General features: G+C 47.1%; 1 protein-coding gene across 2 annotated transcripts in view; it reads left to right on the plus strand.

Annotated features, from left to right (window-relative positions):
* The first annotated feature begins 216 nt into the window (after positions 1-216).
* The window catches only part of SH3BP4 (SH3 domain binding protein 4), a 65492-nt gene continuing 38880 nt past the window's right edge, over positions 217-26828 (plus strand). The window contains exons 1-2 of one of the 2 annotated variants that reach the window (XM_032776353.2): positions 217-320; positions 15901-16152. In XM_032776353.2, coding sequence (XP_032632244.1) covers positions 275-320; positions 15901-16152 — 298 coding nt within the window. In that variant the 5' untranslated portion in view covers positions 217-274. Of the gene's footprint in view, positions 321-8286; positions 8369-15900; positions 16153-26828 lie in introns of those variants that run through there. The other variant, XM_032776354.2, reaches the window with a different exon arrangement.

Raw genomic sequence — 26828 nt, forward strand, 5'->3', positions numbered from 1 at the left:
CCGCTGCTATTTTCTCAAGAGGATGGGTTGATGATAAATTGGATGATGCACTTCTAGTTGTCAGCCAGATAGATGGTCTGGGGCTAGATTTAGAGATTGTGTAGCTTGGATGGAGGAATTTTGGAAAATGGCCTGGCAAAGTTTCATAAATTTCTTTTTACAGAGATATTTTAATCTGCCATTGTGCTTATTTCACATGCTTCCCTCTTCCCTCCAGGCAGCAGAATGGGAAACCTATTCAGAAACTCTACCTTGTTGCTGTCAGAAAAATCCTATGGTAGTAAAGACCTGGTCTTTAGGGTCTGCCTCAGACTCTCCAGGTGAGAGACGGTTTTGCTCCTTTCCCATCTCTGCCAAGAATCTCTGTCTGCAAATGAGCTTATTGTGGCTCAAAAGCCATTCTTCAGCCATGCAGGAGTTTGAGGTTATTTAGGGGCTGGCCTGCTTGTTTCCATGAGGCTGAGAAAATTGGTAATGTGTCAGGTATTTTTTGACACAGTTCTGTTTGTTCATGCCAGGGGTAGGCAACCTATGGTACAAGTGCCGAAGGCGGCACGCAAGCTGATTTTCAGTGGCACTCACAATGCCCGGGTCCTGAACACAGGTCCGGGGTCTCTGCATTTTACTTTAATTTTAAATGAAGGTGCTTAAACATTTAAAAACCTTATTTACTTTACATACAACTATAGTTTAGTTATATATTGTGGACTTATAGAAAGAGACCTACAAACATTAAAATGTATTGCAGGCACGTGAAACCTTAAATTAGAGTGAATAAATGAAGACTCGGCGCACCACTTCTGAAAGGTTGCCGACCCCCGGTTTATGCAGACTGCGCACAAAGAAACAAATGGCGGGCAGCCTCCTTGTTCCAAAATCTAAGCCTGCTTTGCAGGCAGTCCTCTGCCCAAGGAAGGTCTTGGCTTAGTCAAAGGTCTTCTCTGTCTGCTTGCTTCCTGTGGCTTTCTGGTTCCTTTCTGCTTCCGATGCACATGCAGCTCAACCAATCAATGACTCAGTCCCAGGAAAACCTCTCCTATTTTCCTAAATTAATTCTTGCTCAGGGCTTCCCCTGCAGTCCAGTGCCTTGGGACATGGCATTTGTTGTTTGAGCTCTACTTCATAAAGGAACTGAAATGTCTCTTGCATCTAGCTGACTGAGTGGTGGCTAGCACGCCCGTCAGCTTCAGGGAGCGCAGTGGTTGCCAGTAGATCAGGCATGCTTGCTGACAGCCAGTAACTTCCCCAGCACAATAGTATCTTATGCCTTGCAATCATGCGGAAGAGTACAGAGTTATGCTGACTTAGAGTGGTGCTGTGTCGATTCACACCAGTTGAGGATCTGCTCCTGCATATCCTGGGCCAGTGTTGGTGGATCTCAAAGCCCAGTACACCTGTGGACACAGAATAATTAGCTGTCCTTGGGCTTTCATTTCTGTAATCTGCTTTCTCCTAAAACTGGTATTTTGGGAATGCAGATATGTTTTGTGACAGCTATTTTAGCTGAAGACAGATATCCCTTTAAAAAGCATTGTCGCTCTTGAGGTTACAATTTGTTGATTGTTTTTCCTCTGCATTGGTATTGACAGCGCAAGCTGATGCCAAACTATAACTGTCCTGCAAGTTACTTTTAAAAATTTAAGCCTGATCTCTATCCTTTACTATCCCAAGATGCAGACTTTCTTGGAGAAAATGAAGAGAAATCTAACAAAAAGCAAATTGCGTTTATGTGAGTCCGTTAAACTGAGGTTGGAGTGTGAATTTGAATACTGTGATTGAGCATCTCATCTCTGGGCTGCACTTTTTAACTTGTTTGGGCTGCAAACTGACTGCATTAATGCAGGCGCTAGCTCAATTATTAAGCAAACTTGTGAAGTGTGCAGGTAGTTCTCATGGTCCCTCTGGGGTGTTGGATGTTCTCATTTTATTCCTCCCAACACCCAGTGTAGTCTGATGACTTACTTTCAGGTTGTTAAACTGTCCCTGGTGGTGTGTAACTTCTGTGTTATGCATGATGGGTCTAACACAGAGGTGGGCAAACTATGGCCCATGGGGCATATCCGGCTCACAGGACCCTCCTGCTCGGCCCCTTAGCTCCTGGCCCAGAAGGCTAGTCCCTGGCCCCTCCCCTGCTGTTCCTCCCTCCCCCGCAGCCTCAGTTCACTGCACCACCGGCGCAAGCCTCTGGGCGGTGGGCTGCAAGCTCCTGGGGCAGCACAGCTGCAGAGTCTGGCCTGACCCGGTGCATGGTGCATGGCTGGTTGTAGCCAGGCAGCACTGCTGCTTGTCCTGGTGCAGCCATGCCACCAGCCACTGATGCTCCAGGGAGTGCGGTAAGGGGTCAGGGAGTAGGGGAGGGGGGTCGCGGTGGTGGTGGTCAGAGGGCAGGGGGGTGGATAGGGGGGGGAAAGGGGGTTGAGTGGGGGCGGATCTCGTCAGGAAGGAGAGGCAGGTTGGATGGAGTGGCGGGGGGCAGTCAGGGGCGGGGGTTCCAGGGGTAGTCAGGGTACAGGAAGCAGGGGTGGTGGATGGGGCAGGAGTTCCAGGGGGCCATTAGGAATGTGAGGATGGGTTGGATGGGGTGGCGGTGGGCAGTCATAGAATCATAGAATATCAGAGTTGGAAGGGACCTCAGGAGGTCATCTAGTCCAACCCCCTTCTCAGAGCAGGACCAATCCCCAACTAAATCATGAGGGGTGGAGGTTCTGGGGGCAGTCAGGGGACAGGGAGAAGGGATTGTTGGATGGGGCAGGAGTTTGGGGGGGCAGTCAGGAAGGGGGGGATTGGATGGGGCAGCGAGGGCAGTTAGGAGTCAGGATCCGGAGGTGGTCAGGGGCCAGAGAGCGGGGTGTGTGTGTGGATGGAGCAGGGGTTCTGGGGGGCTGTCAGGGAACAGAAGAGTTGGATGGGACAGGAGTCCCGAGGGGGAGCTGTCAGGAGGCGAGAAGAAGCAGGGGCCTGGCCACGCGTGGCTGTTTAGGGAGGCACATCCTCCCCTAACCGGCCCTCCATACAATTTCAGAAACCTGATGCAGCCCTCAGGCCAAAAAGTTTGCCCACCCCTGGTCTAACATGTTTAGTTGCAGTGTATTGTTCAACCACTAGAGGTCTCTGTTCTGCATAGTGTTCCAGGCGCAGCACAGCCCTTGATAAACAGACTGTCAAGGCTGGAGCTAGAATTGCTGTTGGAAATCTGTTTGCTTTATTTGTAGAACAGGGCTGGGGGGGTGTTTTTTTGTTTTTTTTTATTATTGGGTACCACCTACTGCAGAAGTTCTGTGGCATCATGTATTACTCACTTCAGTGTTATGAAAGAAATGTACTGTCCATGAAACCAAACATTAAATTTGTGGGGAATGAATCAAATCTAACTTTGGTTCATGCATTTCCCTCTCCTTCTACCTTACAGTTTCCTTTCTCTCCAGGGAGAAGATATTGTTTTGGTTGTTTCTGAACTTGCCCCCAAGTTAGACAGTCTTGTCCCTCTCTGTAGGCTCAGTTATAGCATTCTGCCACCTCTTGTCTCCCTCTGGCAATGGTCAAACATGCCCACTGAGGAGGAGATGGAGTTTCTTATGATGCATCCATTGTTTCCCACATCTATTCAGGATGCTATTTTTCATTATGGATAAATAAATTGAGTTGCTTTTCCTGTTCTCATTTTAACTTCTTTTGTAGGAGTGCCCACACAATTGTTGTCTCCAAGCCCACCTGGGTGTCTGATTTCCCAACAAGCATCCCCCACTCCCAGGCTGTCTGCTCTTTGTTTTTGCAAATTGATTGTTCTGACTGGAGGCGAAAACCTGATTCCAGATGGTGGTTTGCCTTGTATCAGAGTTTAGAAGCACAGGGTTTCAGTTTCGCAACACTGCCAATCCCAAACCTTCAAAATTCATGTCAAGCCCTCCCTGCCCCAAATATGAGATGGGCTAAAAATTGATTCTTAAATTGATTTATTTGCCTTCTGTGTTGTGTCTTTAGGGTCCACTTGGAACACATTTTCAGGCTTTTTTACCCCCCTCCGCGCTATGATGGCTAGAACTTTTTGATGAAATCTGAGATTCCCTTGTGCTTACGTAAGCCTAAAAGCTGGGGCATGAATGAACTTTCGTTGCGAGACTTGTGATACAAACACAAGTTGGCAACACTGGTTTTATAGTTTTTTATGTTAAGTATGAGTAACTGATAGATTGAAACTGATCTACTACAGTGGGCGCACGTAACAATATGCATGGTTATAAAAGCCAATTTCCCCCAAATTGGCATCTCTGAACAGATTTGAGCTAGCAAAGCTGCTTCCAGACTGATTTGAGAGGATTTGGGGTTTTGTCTGGGAGTCTGCTAAAACTGGGATCACACAGAGGTACTTTGTATTGTAGAAGAGTCTCAGACTCAAAACTTGAGGCTGTTCTTGAACTTAATGTTGAGTTTATAAGCTTTAAATTCGCACTCCTTTCAGATGGACTTACAGGTCTAACATGTCTTCACAGCTAGAAAGCTTAGTTTTTAGGAAGTGTGTTTTCTGGAAAATGCAAGAATACGTATGAAGCTTCTAAAACAGGGAAGTCTGCAACTGCTGGACCTTGGTAGATGTGGCAAACACGTTCCCATTAATGGGAATCCAGTCCTATATCAACTCTTTTGTGTCTCAAACCTCCATGCATTAGCACAGAGTTGGGCAAACTACGACCCGCAGGCCACATCGGCCTGCAGGGCACCACCTGCCTGGCCCCTGAGCTCTTGGCCCTGGAGGCTGGCCTCTGGCCCCTCACCTGCAGTCTCAGCTCACTGCGCCACTGACAGAATGCTCTGGGCAGCGAAGCTGCGAGGTCTTGCCTGGTCGTGCAACTGCAGAGCCGTGGCCTGATCTGGTGCTCTGTGCTGCGTGGTGGTGTGGCTGGCTCCAGCCTGGTAGCATGGCTGCCTGTCCTGGTGCCTGTGGGCAGCGTGGCTGTAGCACCACCAGCCACGGTGCTCCAGGCAGCATGGTAGGGGGCAGGGAGCGGGGGTGTGTGGGGGGGGAATTGGATAGAGGGCAGGGGAGTTTGGGGTGGGGGTCAGGGGATGGAGGTGTGGATAGGGGTCGGGGCACAGCCTCCCCTAACTGGCCCTCTACACAACTCGATGCAGCCCTCAGGCCAAAAAGTTTGCCTGCCCCTGCATTAGCAGGACACTCTCTCTTCTCACTAAAGAATGGTCCCTTACTTTTTGTTGGGCATTCATGCACAGGGAGGCAGAGCCTGAAAGTGATCACCCTAAGGTGGTTCTTAACCTTTCTGGACTACTGTTCCCCTTTCAGAAGTATTTGTCTTGTGTACCCCCAAGTTTCACCTCATTTAAAGACTACTTGCTTACAAAATCAGACATCAAAATACAAAAGTGTCACAGAACACTACTGACAAATGTCTGTCTGTCTTTCTCATTTTTACCATGTAATTAAAATAAATTAATTGGAAGATAAATATTGTACTTACATTTCAGTGTGTCGTATATAAAGTTGTATAAACAAATCATTGTATGAAATTTTAGTTTGAACTGACTTTGCTAGTGGTTTTTATGTGGCCTTTTGTAAAGCTAGGCAAATATCTAGATAAGTTGACATACCCCCTGGAAGAGCTCTGCATACCCGCAAGGGTATGTGTGCCCCGGTTGACAGCCACTGCCCTAAGGTACTACATCTGTTTAGTGGAGACAGTAACTGGGGAAGTTGTTAGATGTTTCCAAGAAGTAGTTAAACTGAGCTACCAAGGCATTCTCGATGTAGGTTTGCGATTTGGATGCTGTTTATCTGTCACGGTAATACCTGGTCTGCGTGCCAATTCTGTGTTGTAATTGTCTGGTGGAGGGTCATTCCCCCCCCCCCCCCCCCGATATACCCCAAGACAGCCCCGAGTGTGGACACGGTTATACTGTTACCATATAATAATACCCTAGCATTTATGTAATACTTTTTATCTTAGCTCTCAAAGCACTTACAAAGGAGGCCGGTATCATCCCCATTTTACAGATGGGGAAACTGAAGTACAGTGACTTGTCCAGGGTAATCCAGCAGGCCAGTGGTAGAGCAAAGAATAGAACCCAGGTCTCTTGACTCCCAGTCCAGTGCTCTATCCTCTAGACCAAACTTCTCCCATCTCTCTTTTTTTGTTCAGGGACTGCTATGCAGATATAAAGAAGCTTTGTAGAGATATAACTATGTCCGCGTTAGAGGGGTTGTGTCACTTCAGTTCTATTTCTACAACTTTATTGTAGACAAGGCCTAAGTGTAGCTTCATCACAATTTTGGTGTGACTTGGGAAGCCTATCAAAGGCTTCATTTTGCTTCATTACAAATAAGGCCATGTTCCTGTCTTCTGAGCTATGACCCAGTTACTAGAGTCCTAGAGGGACAATCAAGATCATCAGTCTGACCTCCTGTATGTCACAGGCCACTGAACCACCCAGCACCTACACACTACACCCCACAACCAGAGTGAGACCAAAGGACAACAGCCCACAGGAGGGTAGACTGTTACATGCCACAGGCAGCGAATGGGAGGAACTGACGGGCACTGGTGTCTGAGACCCCTGCAATGCCAGGGAAATTATTGAGATATACCCAGGTAATGCTGGTGAGTGACCTGCACCCCATGCTGCAGAGGAAGGCTCCATGCCACCCCACTGCCAGTCCCTGCCAATCTGACCTGGTGGAAATTCCTTCCAGAACCCACATATGGTGATCAATGAGACCAAGCTCCTGAGAGGGAGAGACACTGCTCAGTGCCACCTCAGAGCCCTGGCCCACCCCCCCACTATCTTATCCCATCGCTCCAATATATTTTAATTCCAATAATTCCCTCAGCTACTCGCAGGACACTCAGTGTCTAGGTCTAAATGGAAAGACATTAGCTACATTGCTGTCTGCATTGCTCTGCCTGTCTGCTCCACACTCAGCATACCTATAAATCCTGATGTCAAAGTGGACGCCTCAGGGAAACAGGATTCTTGACTATCTCAATGCCTTGCCTATAGTGTTAGAAACAACTAGGTAGGTTGACAGTATAACGTGACTGTTCTGGAATATGCATTCATGCACATGTGTGATCACAAAGCAACATGTTAGTTTAGTCTGGGAGAGTTAGTCTGAGGTTGCTCAGTGGAGAAGTTTGCATTAGATCCATGTTTCAGATCTCATTTTGGGGAAATTGATGGATTTGTCTCATCACTGCCCCCCGCCCCAAGCTCAGGAGCAGTGTCTTTGAGTATGCATACGCATGTAACACGAAATGTACGTAAAGTAGGCTTCATTTCGGGTCTGTTAGTCTTCCCCCATGCCATTGTTTTAGTATACGTGCACTCAACTTCTGTAGCATGTGCCTGTGAAAGAAAAGGTTGGTTTCTCTTTTCATGACTTGATGGCTAAAGTTTGCTGGTTGAGAATGTTGGTGAATGGCAGGGTCCAGCTGGCTGAATGGCAAGTAAAGAAGGATAAAGCCTATACCAAGTCATCTGTAAATTATCCTTCTCCCTTGGGAAACCCTTATGCTTCTTTGGGTTGCTACTTAAATGAATCCTAGTTCAATAATTGACTGTCAAGCTTGGCCTGATAGCCAGGATGCGGTTAATACAGGGATGGGCAGCCACAAAGCTGTTCAGATGTGCGTGTCCGAGTTGGAAGATGTTATCTGCCTTATTTTTCCTTTATGAGAGAGATTCATGAACGAGAGAGCTCTGTAGCAATTGTTATGCTTGTTCACTGGAACGTCTTACAGCTGGACAATTAATACAGCTTTCTAGCCTCCATACTAAGAGAGAGGAAAGTTTACATCCTTCTGCTTGTGTCGCCACCCATAAATAAATGCAAGGTACGCTTGGATTAATTGCATGTCCCAAAAATTAACAATGTGTAAATTTACTTTTTTAAAGGAACAGCTTTCCACAGTTCTTCTCCCCGACAACTTCATCTTCCCTTCTTGTCGCTGGAGTTACTTTTGTCTGTGATGAGCAACAGAGTCCTGTGGCACCTTATAGACTAACAGAAGTATTGCAGCATGAGCTTTTGTGGGTGAATACCCACTTCGTCAGACGCATGCCGTCAGACTTTTCTCTGTGATGTGTTTCCTGACTGAAACCTGTTGATCAATACTGTCTGTCATTCCAACTCAAGCTTAGTTTATTTGTAAATCTGAGTCCTAACTCTGGAATGTTGGTGGCATGTCCTGAAACAATGTCATTAAAACAAAAATTACACAACTTGGGGGTAATCTTCTGTCCAAACCTAATGCATCTTTCCTTCTCCTTTCATTAGCCACATTCCAGACATGCTGAAATGGGAAAGATTGTGGTGAAACACATTGAATACAAGTGTTCTAACCATCAGTCCTCAAATGTAAGTTTCCTTTCACTGCATTCCAGCAAAAGCTCTATCCTTCAGAGTACATGCCTTCCTCCTGGGAGAAACTGAGCAGTTAACATTCAGCCTCAGCCAGGATTGTTAGAGGAGTAAAAAAGCTTGTCTTCATGTTTACTAAAAGCCCTGCCCCATCTGAGGGGTTCTGATTTGTGTGTATTTCCTACAAGTGACAAGTCTTGTTTTTTTTTCCTTTTGTGAGCAAAAAGTTTAAAAGAAAAGTATTGGAAGCAGCTTCAGCTTTGTCTGGGCTGCTGACTCTCAAAATGTCAAATCTTTCTAACTTTTGGTATAATTTAAGTGCGCTGTGTTAGGCAGAGCCGGTGGGAGAACAGAGGAAGCATGGTCCAGTGGGTAGCGCGCTTGCCTAGGACTTGGGAGACCAGAGATGAATTCCCTGCTCCTCCACAGATGTCTTGTGTGAATTAGGCAAATGACTTGGTCTTGGTCTATGCTTAAATGTTATCTCACATAGTCACACTGGTGCGGGAGGTGAAAAAATCACTCCTGACTGATATAACTATGCAGACAGCCATCCTCCAGTCCCCTAGTGTCGACACACTTGTGTCAACAGAGAAGTACTTCTGTGGGTGTTGCTGATGTCCTTGATGTGCTGTTCCTCCACCGACAGAATATCATCTGTTGGTGTAGGCCGTGTCTTCCCATGAGGGCTATGTCTGTGTGGCTAGGCCAAGTTAAGCTTCATAGTGTAGACAGACCCTTAGCCGCTTTGTGCCTCAGTTGCCCATCTGTACAATGGGGATAATAGCACTCCCTACCCCACAAAGTTATTGAGAATAAATGCATCAAAGATGGTGAGGTGCCCAGATGCTAGGGTGATGAGGCAGCTGTTTGAGAGGCAGTGTGGTCTAGGTTTTTGGGCCTGGACTGGGCATCAGGAAACAAGGATTCTGCTCCCAACTGTGACCTGGGGCAAGACACTTCAGCCCCCCTTCCCCTCCCATCCTCTACCTGCCTTGTTTCCTTACAGCATACGTTCTTTGGGGCCAGGGCTGTCCTTTACTTGATGTTTGTACAGCACCTAGCACAGTGGGGTTCCGTATTGGGAAAGGACATCTAGGTGCTTCTGGGGTACCAGTATAATAACGAAGACAGCTGGCTTCAAAGAGATGGCATTTAACTGGGGGTGCAGGGAGAGTGTAGAGTTTCTGGGATCTCAAGTGAAAACACAGTGTCCAGTCTCCCCAGTAATGGACGGGTAAATATACCATAAGCAGAATGGGCTTATGTTGTGCTAGGCAGGCTGGAGGACGAATGCCGAGAGTGTTATCTGCAGTGGAAGTGCACATAGGTTGGCTGTCTGGTGCAAATGAGTAAAATATATTTCATACACTGTTGGCATCTATGCTGCTGCATGCCCTCTATCTCCAGAGCCTGGAGGTCTGTTTGAATTCCCATCTGCAGCCTGCATGCCTGCTGCCTGCCGAGGTACATCCATGGGTGACAATCTCTAGGCACTCCTCACCATGGTCTGTGGAGCTCCAGAAAGTGCTTTGATCAATCATGCGGGAGTGGTTGTCTGGCTCCTGGGTGCTGTGGGTGCTCCCTTGATGGAGAGCTAATTTGTGCCAGGTGATGGCTCCCAGCAGTCTGCAGCTGCTTCATTTTCTTCCTTGGTTCTGGAGTATTTATCCAACTGCTTCTGGATGCTGTGATTCTGACCTGTCTGATACTCCCCTGTGGAGTGAGTAAATAGTTTTATTTGGTGGGGTTTTTTGTTCAAGGATATTTATGTAGGAAGCTTCCTCCACCATCCTGGATGCTCAGTCTACACACAGCACTGGGCATTGGTATAACTCATGTCTCAGGGGTGTGAAAAATCCACAACCGGAGAGACACAGCTATGCTGCCCTGACTTCGGTGTAGACATTGCTAGGTCGATGTAAGAAGCTACCACCTCTCAGGGAGGTGGATTAACTGTGCTGACAAGAGAACCCCTCCCGTTTGGTGTCAGTAGTGTCTACATAGAAGAGCTCCAGCAGTACAGCTATACCACGGTAGTAGTTTCAATGTAGGTGTTAAGGTTTCTCTCCCCACTTTGAACTTTAGAGTGCAAATGTGGGGACCTGTATGAACACTTCTAAGCTTAATTACTAGCTTAGATCTGGTACGCTGCCACCAGCCAGAAGTTCAGTGTCCGGAGCACTCCCTGTCTCCCTACCCCCAACTTTCCCCTCTCTGGGCTGCCTTTAGAGGCTTCACCAATTCCCTGGTGAACACAGATTTAAACTCCTTGGATCTTAAAACAAGGCGGAATTAACCATCCCCTCTCCTTTCCCCCCCACCAATTCCTGGTGAGTTCAGACCCAATCCCCTTGGATCTTAAAACAAGGAAAATCAATCAGATTCTTAAAAAGAAAGCTTTTAATTAAAGAAAGAAAAGGTAAAAATTATCTCTGTAAAATCAGGATGGAAAATGCTTTACAGGGTACTCAGATTCATATAGACCAGAGGGGGGGGACCCCCCCCCCCAGCCTTAGATTCAAAGTTACAGCAAACAGAGGTAAAAATCCTTCCAGCAAAAAGAAACATTTACAAGTTGAGAAAACAAGCGTAAGACTAATCTGCCTTGCCTGGCTATTACTTACAATTTTGAAACATGAGAGACGATTTAGAAAGATTTGGAGAGCCTGAATGTACGTCTGGTCCCTCTTAGTCCCAAGAGCGAACAACACCCAAAACAAAGAGCACAAACAAAGACTTCCCTCCACCAAAATTTGAAAGTATCTTGTCCCCTTATTGGTCCTCTGGTCAGGTGTCAGCCAGGTTTACTGAACTTCTTAACCCTTTACAGATAAAAGAGAGATTAACCCTTGACTATCTGTTTATGACAGTAGGTGTACCTGAAGTCTTTAAAAAGAGGATGGAGAAGTGTTTGTGTGTCTGTGTCTGTGTCTGTCTCTCTTGTTATGCCACTGTCATATCTGTGTAGATGAGCATAAGCGTGACATGGGACAGAGAGGCTGAGGTTTGCGTTATCCTTTTCTTCAAGACTCTGTTGGTACCTGCATTTTAAATCCCTTGAAAGAAATCCAAAAATACCGGGGGTGCAATTTTTTAAACCTACCACTCCACCCTTACCCCGCTTGGTTTGCAAAGCCACCTCCGTTAGATCAGTCTTGCTTCCTTTGCTCCTCTTTCATCCTGCAGGTAGGCTCTGTGCTACTTATCCCTGGAGCCTGCGAGGCCCATCCTAGATTTGCTGCTGTTAGGTGTTAGGAAATATGCTGCTGTTCTTTTAAAAGTTCATTTGGGATGTCTTGGGGGAGGTGGGGACAGAGAGAAGAGCCACAGAGAGGCTGAAATTAGAGATTACCAGGAGCAACTTCCTTTGGATGAGGTTATGTTTTTAATTAACCTAGGAGTCTACTGGGGAAAGCTCCAGGTTCTAAAAACATAGCCATAGTGGCTTGAAAACTTCATGAGAAACCAAGGCAGCAAGGGTCACTCTGTCTTGATGGGAGTTTCAGGGCTGGTTAGAGTTGGGATGCAGTGTAGTTGTAGCTGTCAGTTCCAGGATATTAGCGAGACCAGGTGCCAGGGGTAATATCTTTTATTGGAGCAACTTCTGCTGGGAGAGGCAAGCTTTCAAGCCACAGAGAGCTCTTCTTTAGGTTGGTTTGGGCCACTTCAGGTCGAGTGGGTTGTGAAAATCGGTTTCTAATTGTTCAATGGGCAGTGCCACTCGTTTGCACATAGCAGACCAGTGAGGTGTTGGAAATCTTTGCAAGGGCCGAGGTGGAATGGAGCACTGGCCTTAGATCCAATTACCAGCCACGGGGCACCAGGGCCAGACCTAAGGGTAGTTCTCAAAATGACTAATCCAGATTGCTCCACCTGGTTTGATTAGAGCTTCCCAGAGAAGGGAGAGGAGGGGGAAAAAACAGGAAGCTTGAGGCTATTTAAGCCCAAAAAGCTCTTACTTTGCTTTTCCAGTAAGCCTGTTCTGTCTCAGCAGACACAACTAGATGGGGTCTCGAAGATAAAGGTTGTAAGTCTTAACTAGAACTCTACCCCCTCCTTTGTGATGAAGTTTTGCACTATATCCCAGCAGTCTTTTTAGAGAGTTCTTAGAATGGGTGAACCGTTCTATTGCATGTGTTTCCTGCTTTGTGGGCATGTGCACGGCTGTGATATAAACCTGGAGGTTCATCAAAGTGTTTGGGCTGTTTTGCGAGCTAGTCCTGAATGGATATGGCATTGGAGCAATTGGGAGAGATGTCTGGAGCTGATATTCTGCTTTTCTGTGAGCAGGGATGGTGTCCCTAGCCTCTGTTTGCCAGAAGCTGGGGATGAGCGACAGGGGATTGATCACTAGATGAATACCTGTCCGTTCATTCCCTTTGGGGCACCTGGAAATGGCCATTGTCAGAAGACAGGATCCTGGGCTAGATGGACCTTTGGTTTGACCCAGTAAGGCCTTTATGTTCTTAAATTAAACTCTGTTCTGGCCATGAAGCTGGGGTGAAAGATGAGCCTTATGAAAGAGACTGTACTCAGGAGTGAGGTTTTGGGATTGTCTTCTCAGCTCTGCCATTAACATATTTTGTCTTTGGGCAGATAATGAAAGATCTGTGCCTGAATTTACACATCTATGTAATTGACACATAAAATGTGTTAGAAACCCAGCCATCACCTTAGCCTTACCCACCTGTTAGAAGGGGGATGCTGCAGAGAATTCTACCAGGTTGTTGTCTCTGGACCCTGTAGGAAAATTATTCTGGATATTTCTCGTTGCTTTCTAAAGGGTTTGGAATGGCAACTGTGAAACTGAGGAGAATCTCATGTTAATTTCACTTTGTGGCGCCTATGGGCAGCTGCAGAAGCGCTGGCTCTGAGCAATGAGGAAGGCAGTACTGATCTGGTTCACATTTGGAAGGAAGGTTCTTTGTAACCACAAGGGCTGTACGTTAGGCTGGGCTGCGTTGGAGCTTAAATCTTGTAGGAATGGAGTCTGAGGCTCCAGTAGGGAAAGCTCTTGAGTACGTTTGGGTTTTTCCAAGCCAAGTACAGTAATTGGTGCTTAGCACAAATAGATAAGCAGGTAATGACTTCAGCTGAGGCAAATATTAGAACTCAATGTTTGAAGAAGTAAATGTTGACCATCTGCTTCAGTATCTATTGGGGCAAATTTTGATTTTTATTAAATTTGTAAACAGATATTTGGATGCTAGAAATGAAAATCTGGTGCTCTAATTCTCTCCCGTCCCTGAGGTACGCAACCCCACAATTAACAGAAACATGAGTTCCCACCTATTGAGGTGTCACAAGCTCCTTCCCCTTTGTGAAGAAAAGAAAAAACAGGAGTGCTGTTTGTAGCTGTCTTGTGGCCATGATAGAAGAGGGTTTGAGGTTCTCTGTGCTGCAGCCTTAAGGGAAGTGGGCAGGATTACTTATTTCCCTTGTTTGCTTTTGTAACAATGCGTGCTAATCTGGGGAAGTTCATGCATGTTTAGTTACGTGTGCTCTGGATATTTTCATTAGAAGTACCTGGAAATCTTTCTTTGTCCATTGCTTTGAATACAATGTTAGAATTTTTAGCTTAAACTAAATTAAAATTAACAAGGCTATGGAGTTAAAGGTACAGAGAAGAGAAACTTCTCACCTCTGAGCAAGTCAGAAAGTAGAGATTTACCTAATGAGTGATGTTCCATGAGCTTCCTTTCTCCCACTGAGGGACCAGTGTAGAACTGTCATGTATCTGTGTTGGAAGGAACACTTAACAGCATCTCTGCAAGCCTGGAACGGCAGAGTGGGGAATTCAGGTTGGAGGTGAGGTAGCTAGTTCTATTGATCTGTCACTGCCTCAAGCACCAAACTTGCCAAAAACCTGTGGGCTGTCTGTACAACAGGTTATCTGAATGTAGTAAACCACCGATCTGGGTACATATTAATCCCTCTTACGACTTATCTACCTGATGCTGTGGAATGTCCCAATGTGCTTTGTGCTAACGGCTGGTGTTCCCCTGTTTGGCAGATTGAACTTGTGCCTGTTGGGTTTGCAGTGGGTTACTAATTGATCGTTAGAGTACGAGTACCATCCTGGTGAAGTGTGGCTGCATCACGAATAGGTAGTCTCTGGGATTAGCTCTTTCCTGTGTCCTCTCACAAGCTGGCTATGGAGGACATGTGACACTTAACCATTCTCTTGCCTGCAAGACACATGAGATTTAAGCATTCTAGTGCCTGCCTTGTAGTATCTGAATTTAAATATATTCTAAAGCCTGGGAACTCTCAGTAATAAAATCTTAACGAGAAATGTCAAGAACATCCTGGTACTTCAATAGGAGGCAGGAACAGCCTGGTTTGACTTGCAGAAAATGACTCCAGGAGTGCACTCAGTGAGTTGACTCTTATACTTTGGCATTTCAGGAATCCACAGCTCAAGACCACACAGTTTACAATACGTATTATGGGAGTGTAAACATACCCTACAGTAGGGGTCGGCAGCCTTTCAGAAGTGGTGTGCTGAGTGTTCATTTATTCACTCTAATTTAAGGTTTTGCGTGCCAGTATTACATTTTAATGTTTTTAGAAGGTCTCTTTCTATAAGTCTATAATATATAACTAAACTATTGTTTGCATGTAAAGTAAATAAGGTTTTTAAAATGTTTAAGAAGCTTCATTTAAAATTAAATTAAAATGCAGAGCCCTCCAGACCGATGGCCAGGACCCGAGCAGTGTGAGTGCCACTGAAAATCAGCTCGCATGCCACCTTTGGCCCCTGTGCCATAGGCTGCCTACCCCCTGCCCCACAATATAGTGCCTCTGAGTGGGAAGGAAGAGCTAATTTCTAACCCTGAGAACTGACACCCTGAGCTGGTTCTTGAAGGAAGGAGCATTGGTTATGCTCTACAAACAAGAGCCCCCATTATCCTCAGTAAGAAATGAGACCCAAAGTCAAGTTCTCCTTGGCAGGAGCGGCGCCAGAGTTTTTGGTGCCCTAGGCGGGGGTCCTTCCGCACTCCCAGTCGTTGGCAGCAATTCTGCGGCAGGGGAGTCCTTCCGCGCTCCTGGTCTTTGGGGCACTTCGGTGGCGGGTCCTGGAGCAAGTGAAGGACTCGCCGCACAATTGCCGCCGCTGACCCAGAGCACGGAAGGACCCCCTGCTGCCGAATTGCTGCCCTCCCAAATCCTGGTGCCCGGTCGCCTAAATGCAAGTACCGGCCCTGCTCCTCGGTAGCAGAGCTTTTAGCTCCTCAGAACTGGTGGCTTGTGCTAGGAGCGGTACGGGAGTTAGTTCTTGATGCCCAAGGAGAATTCAGGAAGCACTTTTCTTTGTAAATGGGATGTGTAGCACCTGTGATTGGGGCCCTGTTATGCTAGACACATGGGAGGAGACATCCCTACCCATGAGAGCTTGAGCCAAAATCTCTTGAGATGCAGCTCAGTGCTATAACCACATGCTCAGCCTTTCTACAGCCACCTGATTATTTCTACACGTGAGCTGTGAATACCCACACTAACCAACTCTTTTATTCTCCCTTCAGGTTGTTTGGCCTGTAAAAGTTGCATCTGGACACAGTCCTCTTGGCAGCTGGAATTTCCCACGCTGGATGATATAGCGCCTGCAGCAAGGAAACATGGCCCACTAGCGTTTCCCAGGACAGGGCCAGGTTTCAGGATGGCAGCCCAGAGGATTCGTGCAGCCAACTCCAGCGGCCTCCCGCGCTGCAAGTCCGAGGGGACACTGATCGACCTCAGTGAAGGGTTTTCAGAAACCAGCTTTAGTGACGTCAAAGGTGAGCAGGATTTTGCAGCATTTGATATTTGTATTACAGTAGCGGATGGAGGACTTGACTAAGACTGGTGTCCCATGGCATTAGGCTTGGTATGCATATATGATAAGACAGTCCTGGGCAAGACATACAAAGGGGACATGGGGAGAAAGGAATGGTGGTAAACTGTAAACTTCAGGTGGGAAGTGAAGGGGTGAAGTGACTTGCTCAAGGTCCCACAAGGAGTGTATGGCAGAATTAGGAATTGAACCTCAATCTTTTTCTAGTCCCTTAACCAGCGCCAGCTGCTTTCCCCTGCAGTTTGGTTTTCCTAATTTTCTAGTTTAACATATCTCCTCCTTATGGGGTCAAAGTTTTGAGGGGGTTTTGTAAACACTTAGAAAGACCTGGGATCTTCCATAGCTGGCTGGAGCATTCAGTGTCAAGGCAGTTTGGATTCAAGGGCTCTGTGAACACAGACCCTAACCAGTATGGTGGAAGCAATTGAAAATAGAGTAGGCTCCTGACTGATTTCCATTGTCCTCTCCTGAAAGGAACACTTACGACTAATTTGTTACAATTGTGTTTAGTTCATTATCTAACAAATATTGCTTTGCACGTGGCAGGAAAGTAGGCTGTGCAGTTTGCCTCTTCACCCAGAGCACAATCAGCCTGTGGAACTCATTGCCAGGGAATGTTGGAAGGCTGAAAGTATAACTGGGCTCAAAACGGAATGAGATAAGGTAATGGAGAATAGGTCTACTAGTTCCTATTAGCCAAGATGGTTAGGGACAGCACCCCATGCTCTGACTGCCAGAAGCTGGGGCTGGACAACACAGGACGGATCACTTGAAATTGCCCAGTTCTGTTCACTCCCTCTGAAGCACCAAGCACCGACCACTGTGGGAAGACAAGATACTGGACTAGACCCAGTATAGTCGTTTGTATGTTCTTTGGGGGTAGAGTCACCTTTTGGGTCTCCCAGCCCAGCGTAAAGCATCAAGTGGGGACCAACTGAAATATGATCCATCAACAGAATAAACTATCTCCATTTTGCCCACTCGGCATCTGTAGGAGATGTGACCCTTTGCCAGGCTCTAATAATTACTCTTTGTTTCCACCGGATACTTGTGACTCCTCAGTTGCTGCTTACACGGATGGCTTGGTGTTTTCTTCTAGACCAGCTTGCTGACCCAGTTCTTTGTCAGCTTCATACCCTGAGTACTGTGATGCTGAGGCGGCCCGTATAGCTGAGGGGATGTTGTGGACAGAAGAAGAAAAATAACCAGAAAAGTTTGGGTGTTCTCTTGGCAGCCATATATAGAGGACAAAGAAATGCTCCTTTCCCATCTTTCCTTAATCCATTTCTTTCTTCCTTCCTTTTCCCTACATGCCCTTTGAAAATCACAAGTCCTACTGGCAGGCTGCACTTCAGCGATCGAGCAGGCCTGGCAAGAGTTTTGATGCTATAAAACAATGCAGATTCTCTGGCAACACTGCCAGTGTTGTGTGCGCTAAACTCATGCATTCAAAAATCATGAGTCAGGCCACACACAACCATGAGATTTCAAAAGCGAGAACTCCCCTCCTCCCCCCATATTTGCTTGTATAGCTTCTGAGTCTTTAGGGTGTCCTTGAACTATATTTTCATGCATTTTACTGTAACCAGGAAGGAACTTATCTTTTTTTAAAATGAAAGATGAGATTTTCCCCCTAATTGCATGACTTTGGGACTTAAACCTCTTGAGAGAGAATTTTAATGATGAGATCATAAGAGTTGGCAACGCTGACAGTTTTGCCGATGAAGGAATGTAAAAGTTTATCACCAACAGCTTGGAAAGCCTCCAGTGGATGCTCGACATCGCCAGCCAAGCTGCCAAGTGGATGGGCCTCCGCTTCAACCCCATAAAGTGTGCCTCTCTCCATGTCAATGGCAGTGCCAGGGCTCTGGTCCGGACATCAAGGTTCCTGATCCAGGGTGAGCCCATAGCCTCCCTCAAGGAGTTTGAGGTATACCAACATCTGGGCACACCTACAGGAGTCCGCATCTGACAGACCCCTGAAGACACCATCGCGGAGATCCTGTGGGATGCAGCCCATATCGACTCCTCCGTGCTCGCCCCCAGCAAAAGATCAACACCCTCAATACCTTCCTGATCCCTTGCATTTCCTTCATCTTCAGGGGATCAGCTGTAGCCAAGCTGCCCCTGAATAAAACTGACAGCACCATCAGGCAGCTGGTGAGGAAATGGCTCTACCTTCCCCAGAGGGCCAGCACCAACATCATCTACATTTCCCACAGGCAAGGCGGCGCCAACATACCTTGGATGGGCGATCTGTGAAACATGATGATCACCCGCGCCTTTCGCCTCCTGATGTGCCCAGACCCAACAGCGCGGAGTATCGCAGATGAAGCCATATGGGATGTAGTCAGGAAACACGTTGGCAGGGGCCCTCCCAGAAGGATGTCACCACCTACCTCTGCGGCTCCCTGGAGGCTGAGTTTGGGAGAGAGGGAGGAGACCTGTCCTTTCTCTGGTCCTGTGCCTGCAACGCCTCGAGCCGCCTAGAAAAGAGGATCGGCACTGCTGTTGGAAGTGGTGCAAGGAGCGCTGGGAGCTGGGAATACTGATGCTGTGCGTAAAGACCTCAGACCACACCATTATCACCCTGACTGCCAGAGTGATCCTGGAAAGGACTCTGAAAGATGCCGTCCACTGCCACTGTGCTGAGAACCTCAAGTGGAAGCCGGACCAGGGCAAGGTGTTCAAGGTGTCCAGCAAGTGAGATGCCAGCAACCACTTTATTCCCAGGGCAGCTTCACCAGGTTCACTGACTGGTGGTTCGTCCATCAGGCCTGGCTCAACTGCGTTCCCCCCAGTGGAGCCGTCCGCCATGGCAACTGGGACAAGTGCTGCAGAAAGTGCGGCTATGCCAACTAGACCCTGCCCCACATCCTGTGTGGATGCAAACAGCACTCTGAAGCCTAACTGCACCACCAAAATGCCATCCAGAACTGGCTGGTGAAAGTCATCCCGCTGTCCCTGGGGAAGATCACCGTCAACTCTGCCATCCTCAGGACAGACAGCTGACTGTGACCCGACATCGTCATAACCGATGCAGAAAAAAAGGTCCTCATGATAGACATCATGGTGCCATTTGAAAACAGGTCACTGGCTTTCCACGAGGCCCAAGCACGGAAGATGTTGAAGTATACCCCACTGGCTGACACCCTGAGATCCCAGGGCTACGAGATCCAGAGACATGTCCCTGATTGTGGAAGCCCTAGGCACCCCCACAACGAACAGATACTGAGAGCGTGCAGAGTCGGTCGATGCTATGCCCAGCTCTTGAGACAGCTCATGGTGTCGGACATCATCAGATGGTCCAGAGACATTTATACGGAACACAACATGGGACACCACCAGAACTAGCTCGCGTAACTGAGACTGCCAACCAGGGAAATAACCCACTTCGTTCTCTGACGAACTAAGGGACGCACTCTACCCATGTACCTATTCACTACACTGATACTGACTTGGACTCTTAATACATTCCATAGGTGGCATACCCAAGCCCACTTATGCACCGATACTTTAAAAACTCCCACACTCCAATCTGGGTCTATGCTGGTTATGTGATATGTATGTATCTCATGAACCTTGTGACCAATACCTGTAATCCCTCATAACTCGATCCTGACCCCAGATGTACAGTACCTTCCCTCTTAACTTGTATATATTTAATTTTAAACATTAATAAAATTTTTAAATCTATCTCTCCAAGACACAGTAGCTAGGTTCATGGAAGAATTCTTTTGTTGACGTTGCAGTATCTACAGTGGGGCTGAGGTCGGCTGAATCAAAGTTGCAGAAGCTACCTGAAGCTTGTATCCCAAGCTGAGGGTTGTGGGGAAGGTTGCAGGCCAAGCTGGATGAGCAAGCATCTCAGACAAGTGATTGAGAGAAAGCAGACAGTCTATGAGGAACAGAAGGGATGGATCAGCAAGGAAAGCTACTTCTTGGAGGTCAGAAAGTATAGGGGGAAAGTGAGAACTGCCAAAAGCCAAGCAGAGTTGGACTTCACAATGGGAATTAAAACCAATATTTAAAGGTTCTGTAGCTATAAAAAGAAAACACGGAAAGAAGTGGGACTGCTAAACACTGAGGATGGGGTGGCGATTAAAGATAATTTAGGTGTGGCCCAACACAAAATGAATATATTGCCTAAGTTTTTAATGAAGCTAATGAAGAGCTTAGGGGTAGTGACAGGCTGGCTAATGGCAACAAGGATATGAAGTAGAAATTACCACATCCGAGGAGGAAGTCAAACAGTTTAATGGGACCTAACCGAGGGGCCTGGATAATCTCCATCCAAGACTACTAAAGGAACTGGCAGATGAAACTGCAAGTCCAATAGCAAGGATTTTTAATGAATCTGTAAACTCTGGAGTCGTACCCTCTAACTGGACAATTGTTACTATAGTTCCTATTTTTTAAGAAAAGTGTGTATGGGGGGGGAGGGGTGGAAGTGATCCAGGAAACTACGGTCCTTTTAGTTTGACCTCAATTATATGCAAGGTCTTAGAACTAATTTTGAAACAAAAAGTAGTTAAGGACATAGTGGTGAATGGTAATTAGAATAAAATATAACATGATTTTACAAAAGATTGACCATGCTGGACCAACCTGATCACTATCTTTGAGAAGATTTTGTGAATAAAAGAAATGTAGTCGATCTAATCTGCCTGGATTTCAGTAAGGCATTTGATACAGTTCCACATGGGAAATTCAGTTGAATTAATCCCTATCTTTTCCAATTTAAGAATTGAAAAGTGGGTAAGGAACTGACTAAAGGTGAAAGATGATCTGTCAGACTGGAGGGAGGTTGCTAGTGGAGTTCCTCAGGGATCAGTCTTGGGACCAATCTTACTTATCGTTTTCATTCATGGCCTTGGCACAAGAAGTGGGAGTGTGCTAATGAAATTTGCAGATGACACACAGTTGGGAGGCATTGCCAATACTGAAGAGGGCTGGAATCTATACAAGATCATCTGGATGACTTTGTAAACTGAAGTAATAGAAATGAGGTGGTATTTAACAGTGCAAAGTGCAAGGTCATGCACTTAGGGACTAACGACAAGAATTTTTGCTGTAAACTGGGGACTTATCGGTTGGAAGTGACAGAGGAGGAGAAAGACCTGGGTGTATTGGTCATTCGCAGGACGACTATGAGCTGTCAATGTGATGCGGCCGTGAAAAAGGCTAATGCAATACTAGGATGCATCAGGTGAGATACTTCCAGTAGACAGGCAAGTGTTCGTACCATTACACAAGGACTGGTGAGATCTCATCTGGAATACTGTGTGCAATTCTGATCTCCCATATTTAAGAAAGGGAGTGGTGCAGAGAATGGCTGCTAGGATGATCCGAGGAATGGAAAACCTACCACCTTCTTCGAGTGCTGTCCCTGTAGGTGCTCCACTCCAGGTGACAGTGCATCCCAGCGCTGTTGATCAGAGATCTTCGGTAGCAGTGCCTAGCCGAGATGCACGTGTTCAGTTGAGGTCTCGTTAGAGTCTGCCTGAGCACGCACGTCCCGCACCCCCCCGCAGTTCCTTCTCAGCCGTCCTCGGCTGAAGACGGGATGTGGGGCAGTGCTGATCCTCTTCCCTGGTCTCTGAAGGAAACAATTACAAAGAATATAGAAATAGTTAGTTAATTAGTAACATCCCAGTTTCCCTTCCCTTAGAATAGTTACATGTTTGAGAGGGGAAATTTTTTTTTTAACTGTGTCCTGCGGAGACACTCTCCCCTGGCATTCCTAGTTCAATAATGCCAGGGGCTTCAGGATTCAAGAAATGTGCTTCCTGTCAGGACTGTATGCCAAGGTCTGAAAATAGACCCAGTGCCGACAGCGCGCTCTGCCCTGGTGCCGAAAAGAACATCGGGACTGAGCCTGCCTGCCACTCAGATAGCACCAGCAGCAGCAGCAGACCTCCCACAGGCGCCTACAGGAGACCCACGGCACCAGGAAAAAGCCAAACAAAAGCCTCTGAGCACAGATCGCGCGCAGCGGAGTCAGAGCCTAGGGAACAGCAACAACAGTTCCTAAGTCAGGATGACCTTTCAGTGGCACCTGAGCCTAACTCTCCGCTCCTGGACACACAGTGCTCACTCTTTGACAAGCCGCTCTCCCCACCTGACCTGGCTACCTTTACTGACAGCAAGCCTGATATGCAGCAGCAGGCAGAGTTCTCCCCACCTGCCTCTCCTCCTTCACCAGAACTTTTTGCACCTCAGATCACATCTCACAACCACCAGCCTCAGTTTCCCTACTTCAGCCCCCTGTGGATGGTACCTAACTTTTTCTTATCCGATGCCTTGGCTTCACTGGTACCCTTGGCCAGCTTTTACTGCCACTTGTCCTCATGCTTCTTCCACCAGACCAGAAGCTCCTTCTGCGCCTCTATCTCCAGCTCTACTTCTAGAGTGCCTGAACTCCCCTCTGAAGAGGTGGGCTATGGACCATATTCTGATTCGCCGACTCCTAACTTTCCATCAGCTCCAGACAGAGCCCTCATGCCTCCACCTCCACAGAATGTAGACAACTTCAAACAGTTCCAGAAGTTTTTAAGAGGATGGCACTCAACCAAGACATCCCTTTAGAGGAGGTCCAGGAGACACAACACAAACTCCACAAAATCCTCCAACCCTCTACTCCCTCAACGAGTGCGCTTCCCATACATGGAGCACTCCTAGAACAAGCTGACACTCTCTAGCAGACCCCAACCTGAACGTAAATATTATGTTCCTGCTAAGGACATAGACTTCTTATTCTCTCATCCACAATCTTCTCTTGTAGCTGATGCAACAATACACAGGACAAAACAGTGACCCACCAAGCAAGGCAAGGACCTCAACGCCTTGACATCTTGGGCTGCAAGGTTTATACCTCCACCACTCTGCAATTCAGAATTGCAAACTATTCCACCCCACTTGCAAGCTACAACTTTGATAACTAAAATAAACTCTTTGATTTTTACCTCCCATATTCCAGAGGACAGGAGAGCAGACTTTAAGTCAATCCTTGTCGAGGGCCAATTGGTTTCCAGAACGGCCCTACAAGCATCTCTGGACATGGCAGATACAGCTGCCCGCACTACTGGAACTGCAGTGCTTATATGCAGATCTTTCTGGCTCTCTGCATCCCCAAAGGTCTGCAGATCAAAGTAGAGGACCTCCACTTTGATAAAGACAAACTCTTTTTTCCAAGAAAATCGACAAAGTCCTTCACACAGTGAAAGACTCTAGAGTGACCCTGGTCATCAACCCATCCCTTCCCAGGAGACAATGGTATCAACCTTACCAGAGGCCATGCACACAACAGTATCACCGGCCTCAGAACAGACCATACGATATACCCAGGGATCGTCCTAGACTTCCTAGGCGCAGACAAAATCAAGCGCAAACAGCTACCTCTCACTCATCAGGAAATAAACAATTTTGAAGCATTGGTCGAGGGTCTGCACGACCACTCCTTGAGTCCACTGCTTACTTGCCCATTTGGCCACTGCCTCCAGGTTTTCCACCATGCCTGGCAGCAGATTACACAGGACCATTGGGTCCTGGAAATAGTTCAGTCGGGTTACTCTATCCCTTTTTATATCCTATCCTCCTACCCTTCCCCGTCCCTCTTCAGGGACCCCTCTCACAAGCACTTACTTCGTGTAGAAGTGGCTCATCTCCTCTAGCTAGGCGCAATGGAACCGGCAAATGCAACATTGAGGGAAAGGGTTCTACTCCCACTCCTTTGTGACCCAGAAAAAGACCGGGGGATGGAGGCCTATACTAGACCTATGCCAACTGAACAAATTTGTATGGGTACAGAAATTCAAGATGGTCACACTGGGCACAGTAATACCTGTGCTGGAACAAGGGTACTGGTACACAGCCCTCGACCTACAGGATGCCTATTTTCATATATCAATTCATCCAGCGCACAGACGCTTCCTATGGTTCACAATCGGTCATGACCATTTCCAATATAGGGTACTCCCTTTTGGACTCTCCACAGCGCCGAGAGTATTCTCCAAGACCCTAGCCATAGTCATGGCCCATCTTCCGCAGACACGGCATCATACTTTCCCCCTACTTAGATGATTGCCTCATCAAGGGCAACTCATATGACGAGACACTATATGCTACCCATTTCGCCATCTCTGTCTTCCACAGCATGGGCCTGCAAATAAACATCCAAAAATCCACCCTGACACCTCCACAGCAGATCAGATTCATTGGAGCTTACCTGAACTCCAGTTCGAACCAGAGTCTCACTCCCACACAACAGATTCTTCGCTATCATACATACACTCTCTGTTCATCCCAGGACACAGGCAAGAATTTGCCTACGGCTCCTTGGCCACATGACTGCCACACCTTTGTGGTCAAGTACGCCAGGATGCACATGAGATATCTTCAGGGTTGGCTCAACTCCAACTACAAACCCAGCAGGCACAACCTCTGCATGCTGCTAACTCCTCTAGTGAACGTCCTAGTTTCCCTGCAATGATGGACAAGACCAGAGAACCTTTGCATTGGTGTTCCCTGCCAGCAATGATCCCTGATGCTCATGCTCACCACGGACGCTTCCCTGATCGGTTGGGGAGTGCACAAGGCTGCTGGTCTGGGACAGAGATGCGTCTACACATAAATCTCTTAGAGCTCAGAGCAGTGAGACACACCTGCCTTTACTTTCTTCTCTTCATAAAGAACAAATCTGTCCAGGTCCTAATGGACAATATAGCATGTATGTTTTACATCAACAGATGGACAAGCACAATCACACTCCCTATCGTAGAATCATAGAATATCAGAGTTGGAAGGAACCTCGGGAGGTCATCTAGTCCAACCCCCTGCTCAAAGCAGGACCAATTCCCAACTAAATCATCCCAGCCAGGGCTTTGTCAAGCCTGACCTTAAAAACCTCTAAGGAAGGAGATTCCACCACCTCCCTAGGGAACCCATTCCAGTGCTTCACCACTCTCCGAGTGAAAAAGTTTTTGCTAATATCCAACCTAAACCTCCCCGACTGCAACTTGAGACCATTACTCCTTGTTCTCTCATCTGCTACTCCTGAGAACAGTCTAGATCCATCCTCTTGGGAACCCCCTTTCAGGTAATTGAAAGCAGCTTTCAAATCCCCCCTCATTGTTTTCTTCTGCAGACGAAACAATCCCACTTCCTTCAGCCTTTCCTCATAAGTCATGTGCTCCACGCGCTAATCATTTTTGTTGCCCTCTGCTGGACTCTCTTCAATTTTTCCACATCCTTCTTGTAGTGTGGGGCCCAAAACTGGACACAGTACTCCAGATGAGGCCTCACCATTGTCGAGTAGAGGGGAATGATCACGTCCTTCGATCTGCTGGTAATGCCCCTACTTGTACAGCCCAAAATGCCATTTGCCTTCTTGGCAACAAGGGCACACTGTCAATTAATATCCAGCTTCTTGTCCACTGTAACCCCTAAGTCCTTTTCTGTAGAACTGCTTCCTAGCCATTCGGCCCCTAGTCTGTAACAGTGAATGGGTTTCTTCCATCCTAAGTGCAGGACTCTTGTCCTTGTTGAACCTCATCAGGTTGCTTTTGGCCCAGTTCTCTAATTTGTATAGGCCCCTCTGTATCCTATCCCTACCCTCCAGCATATCTACCATTCCTCCCAGTTTAGTGTCATCTGCAAACTTGCTGAGAGTGCAGTCCATGTCATCCTCCAGATCATTAATGAAGATATTGAACAAAACCAGCCCCAGGACTGACCCTTGGGGCACTCCACTTGAAACTGGCTGCCAACTAGACGTGGGTCCGTTGATCAATACCTGTTGAGCCCAACGATCTAGGCAGCTTTCTGTCCACCTTATAGTCCATTCGTCCAGCCCATACTTCTTTAACTTGTTGGCAAGACTGTATCAAAAGCTTTGCTAAGGTCAAGGAATAACACATCCACTGCTTTCCCCGCATCCACAGAGCCAGTTATCTCCTCACAGAAGGCAATTAGGTTAGTCAGGAATGACTTGCCATTGGTGAATCCATGCTGACTGTTCCTGATCACTTTCCTCTAAGTGCTTCAGCATTGATTCCATGAGGACCTGCTCCATGATTTTTCCAGGGACTGAGGTGAGGCTGACTGGCCTGTAGTTTAAAGATGGGCACTACATTAGCCTTTTTCCAGTCATCCGGGACCTCCCCTGATTGCCATGAGTTTTCAGAGATAATGGCCAATGGCTCTGCAATCACATCCACCAACTCCTTTAGCACCCTCTGATGCAGCGCATCCGGCCCCATGGCCTTGTGCTTTTCCAGCTTTTCTAAATAGTCCCAAACAACTTCTTTCTCCACAGAGGGCTGGTCACCTCCTCCCCATACTGTGCTGCCCAGTGCAGCAGTCTGGAAGCTGACCTGGTTCGTGAAGACAGAGGCAAAAAAATCACTGAGTACATTAGCTTTTTCCACATCCTCTGTCACCAGGTTGCCTCTCTCATTTAGTAAGGGGCCCACATTTTCCTTGACTTTCTTCTTGTTACTAACATACCTGAAGAAACCCTTCTTGTTACCCTTAACATCTCTTGCTAGCTGCAACTCCAAGTGTGATTTGGCCTTCCTGATTTCACTCCTGCATGCCTGAGGAATATTTTTATACTCCTTC

This window comes from Chelonoidis abingdonii, chromosome 10, assembly GCF_003597395.2.
Source record: "Chelonoidis abingdonii isolate Lonesome George chromosome 10, CheloAbing_2.0, whole genome shotgun sequence".
Classification (NCBI taxonomy): Eukaryota; Metazoa; Chordata; order Testudines; family Testudinidae; genus Chelonoidis; species Chelonoidis abingdonii.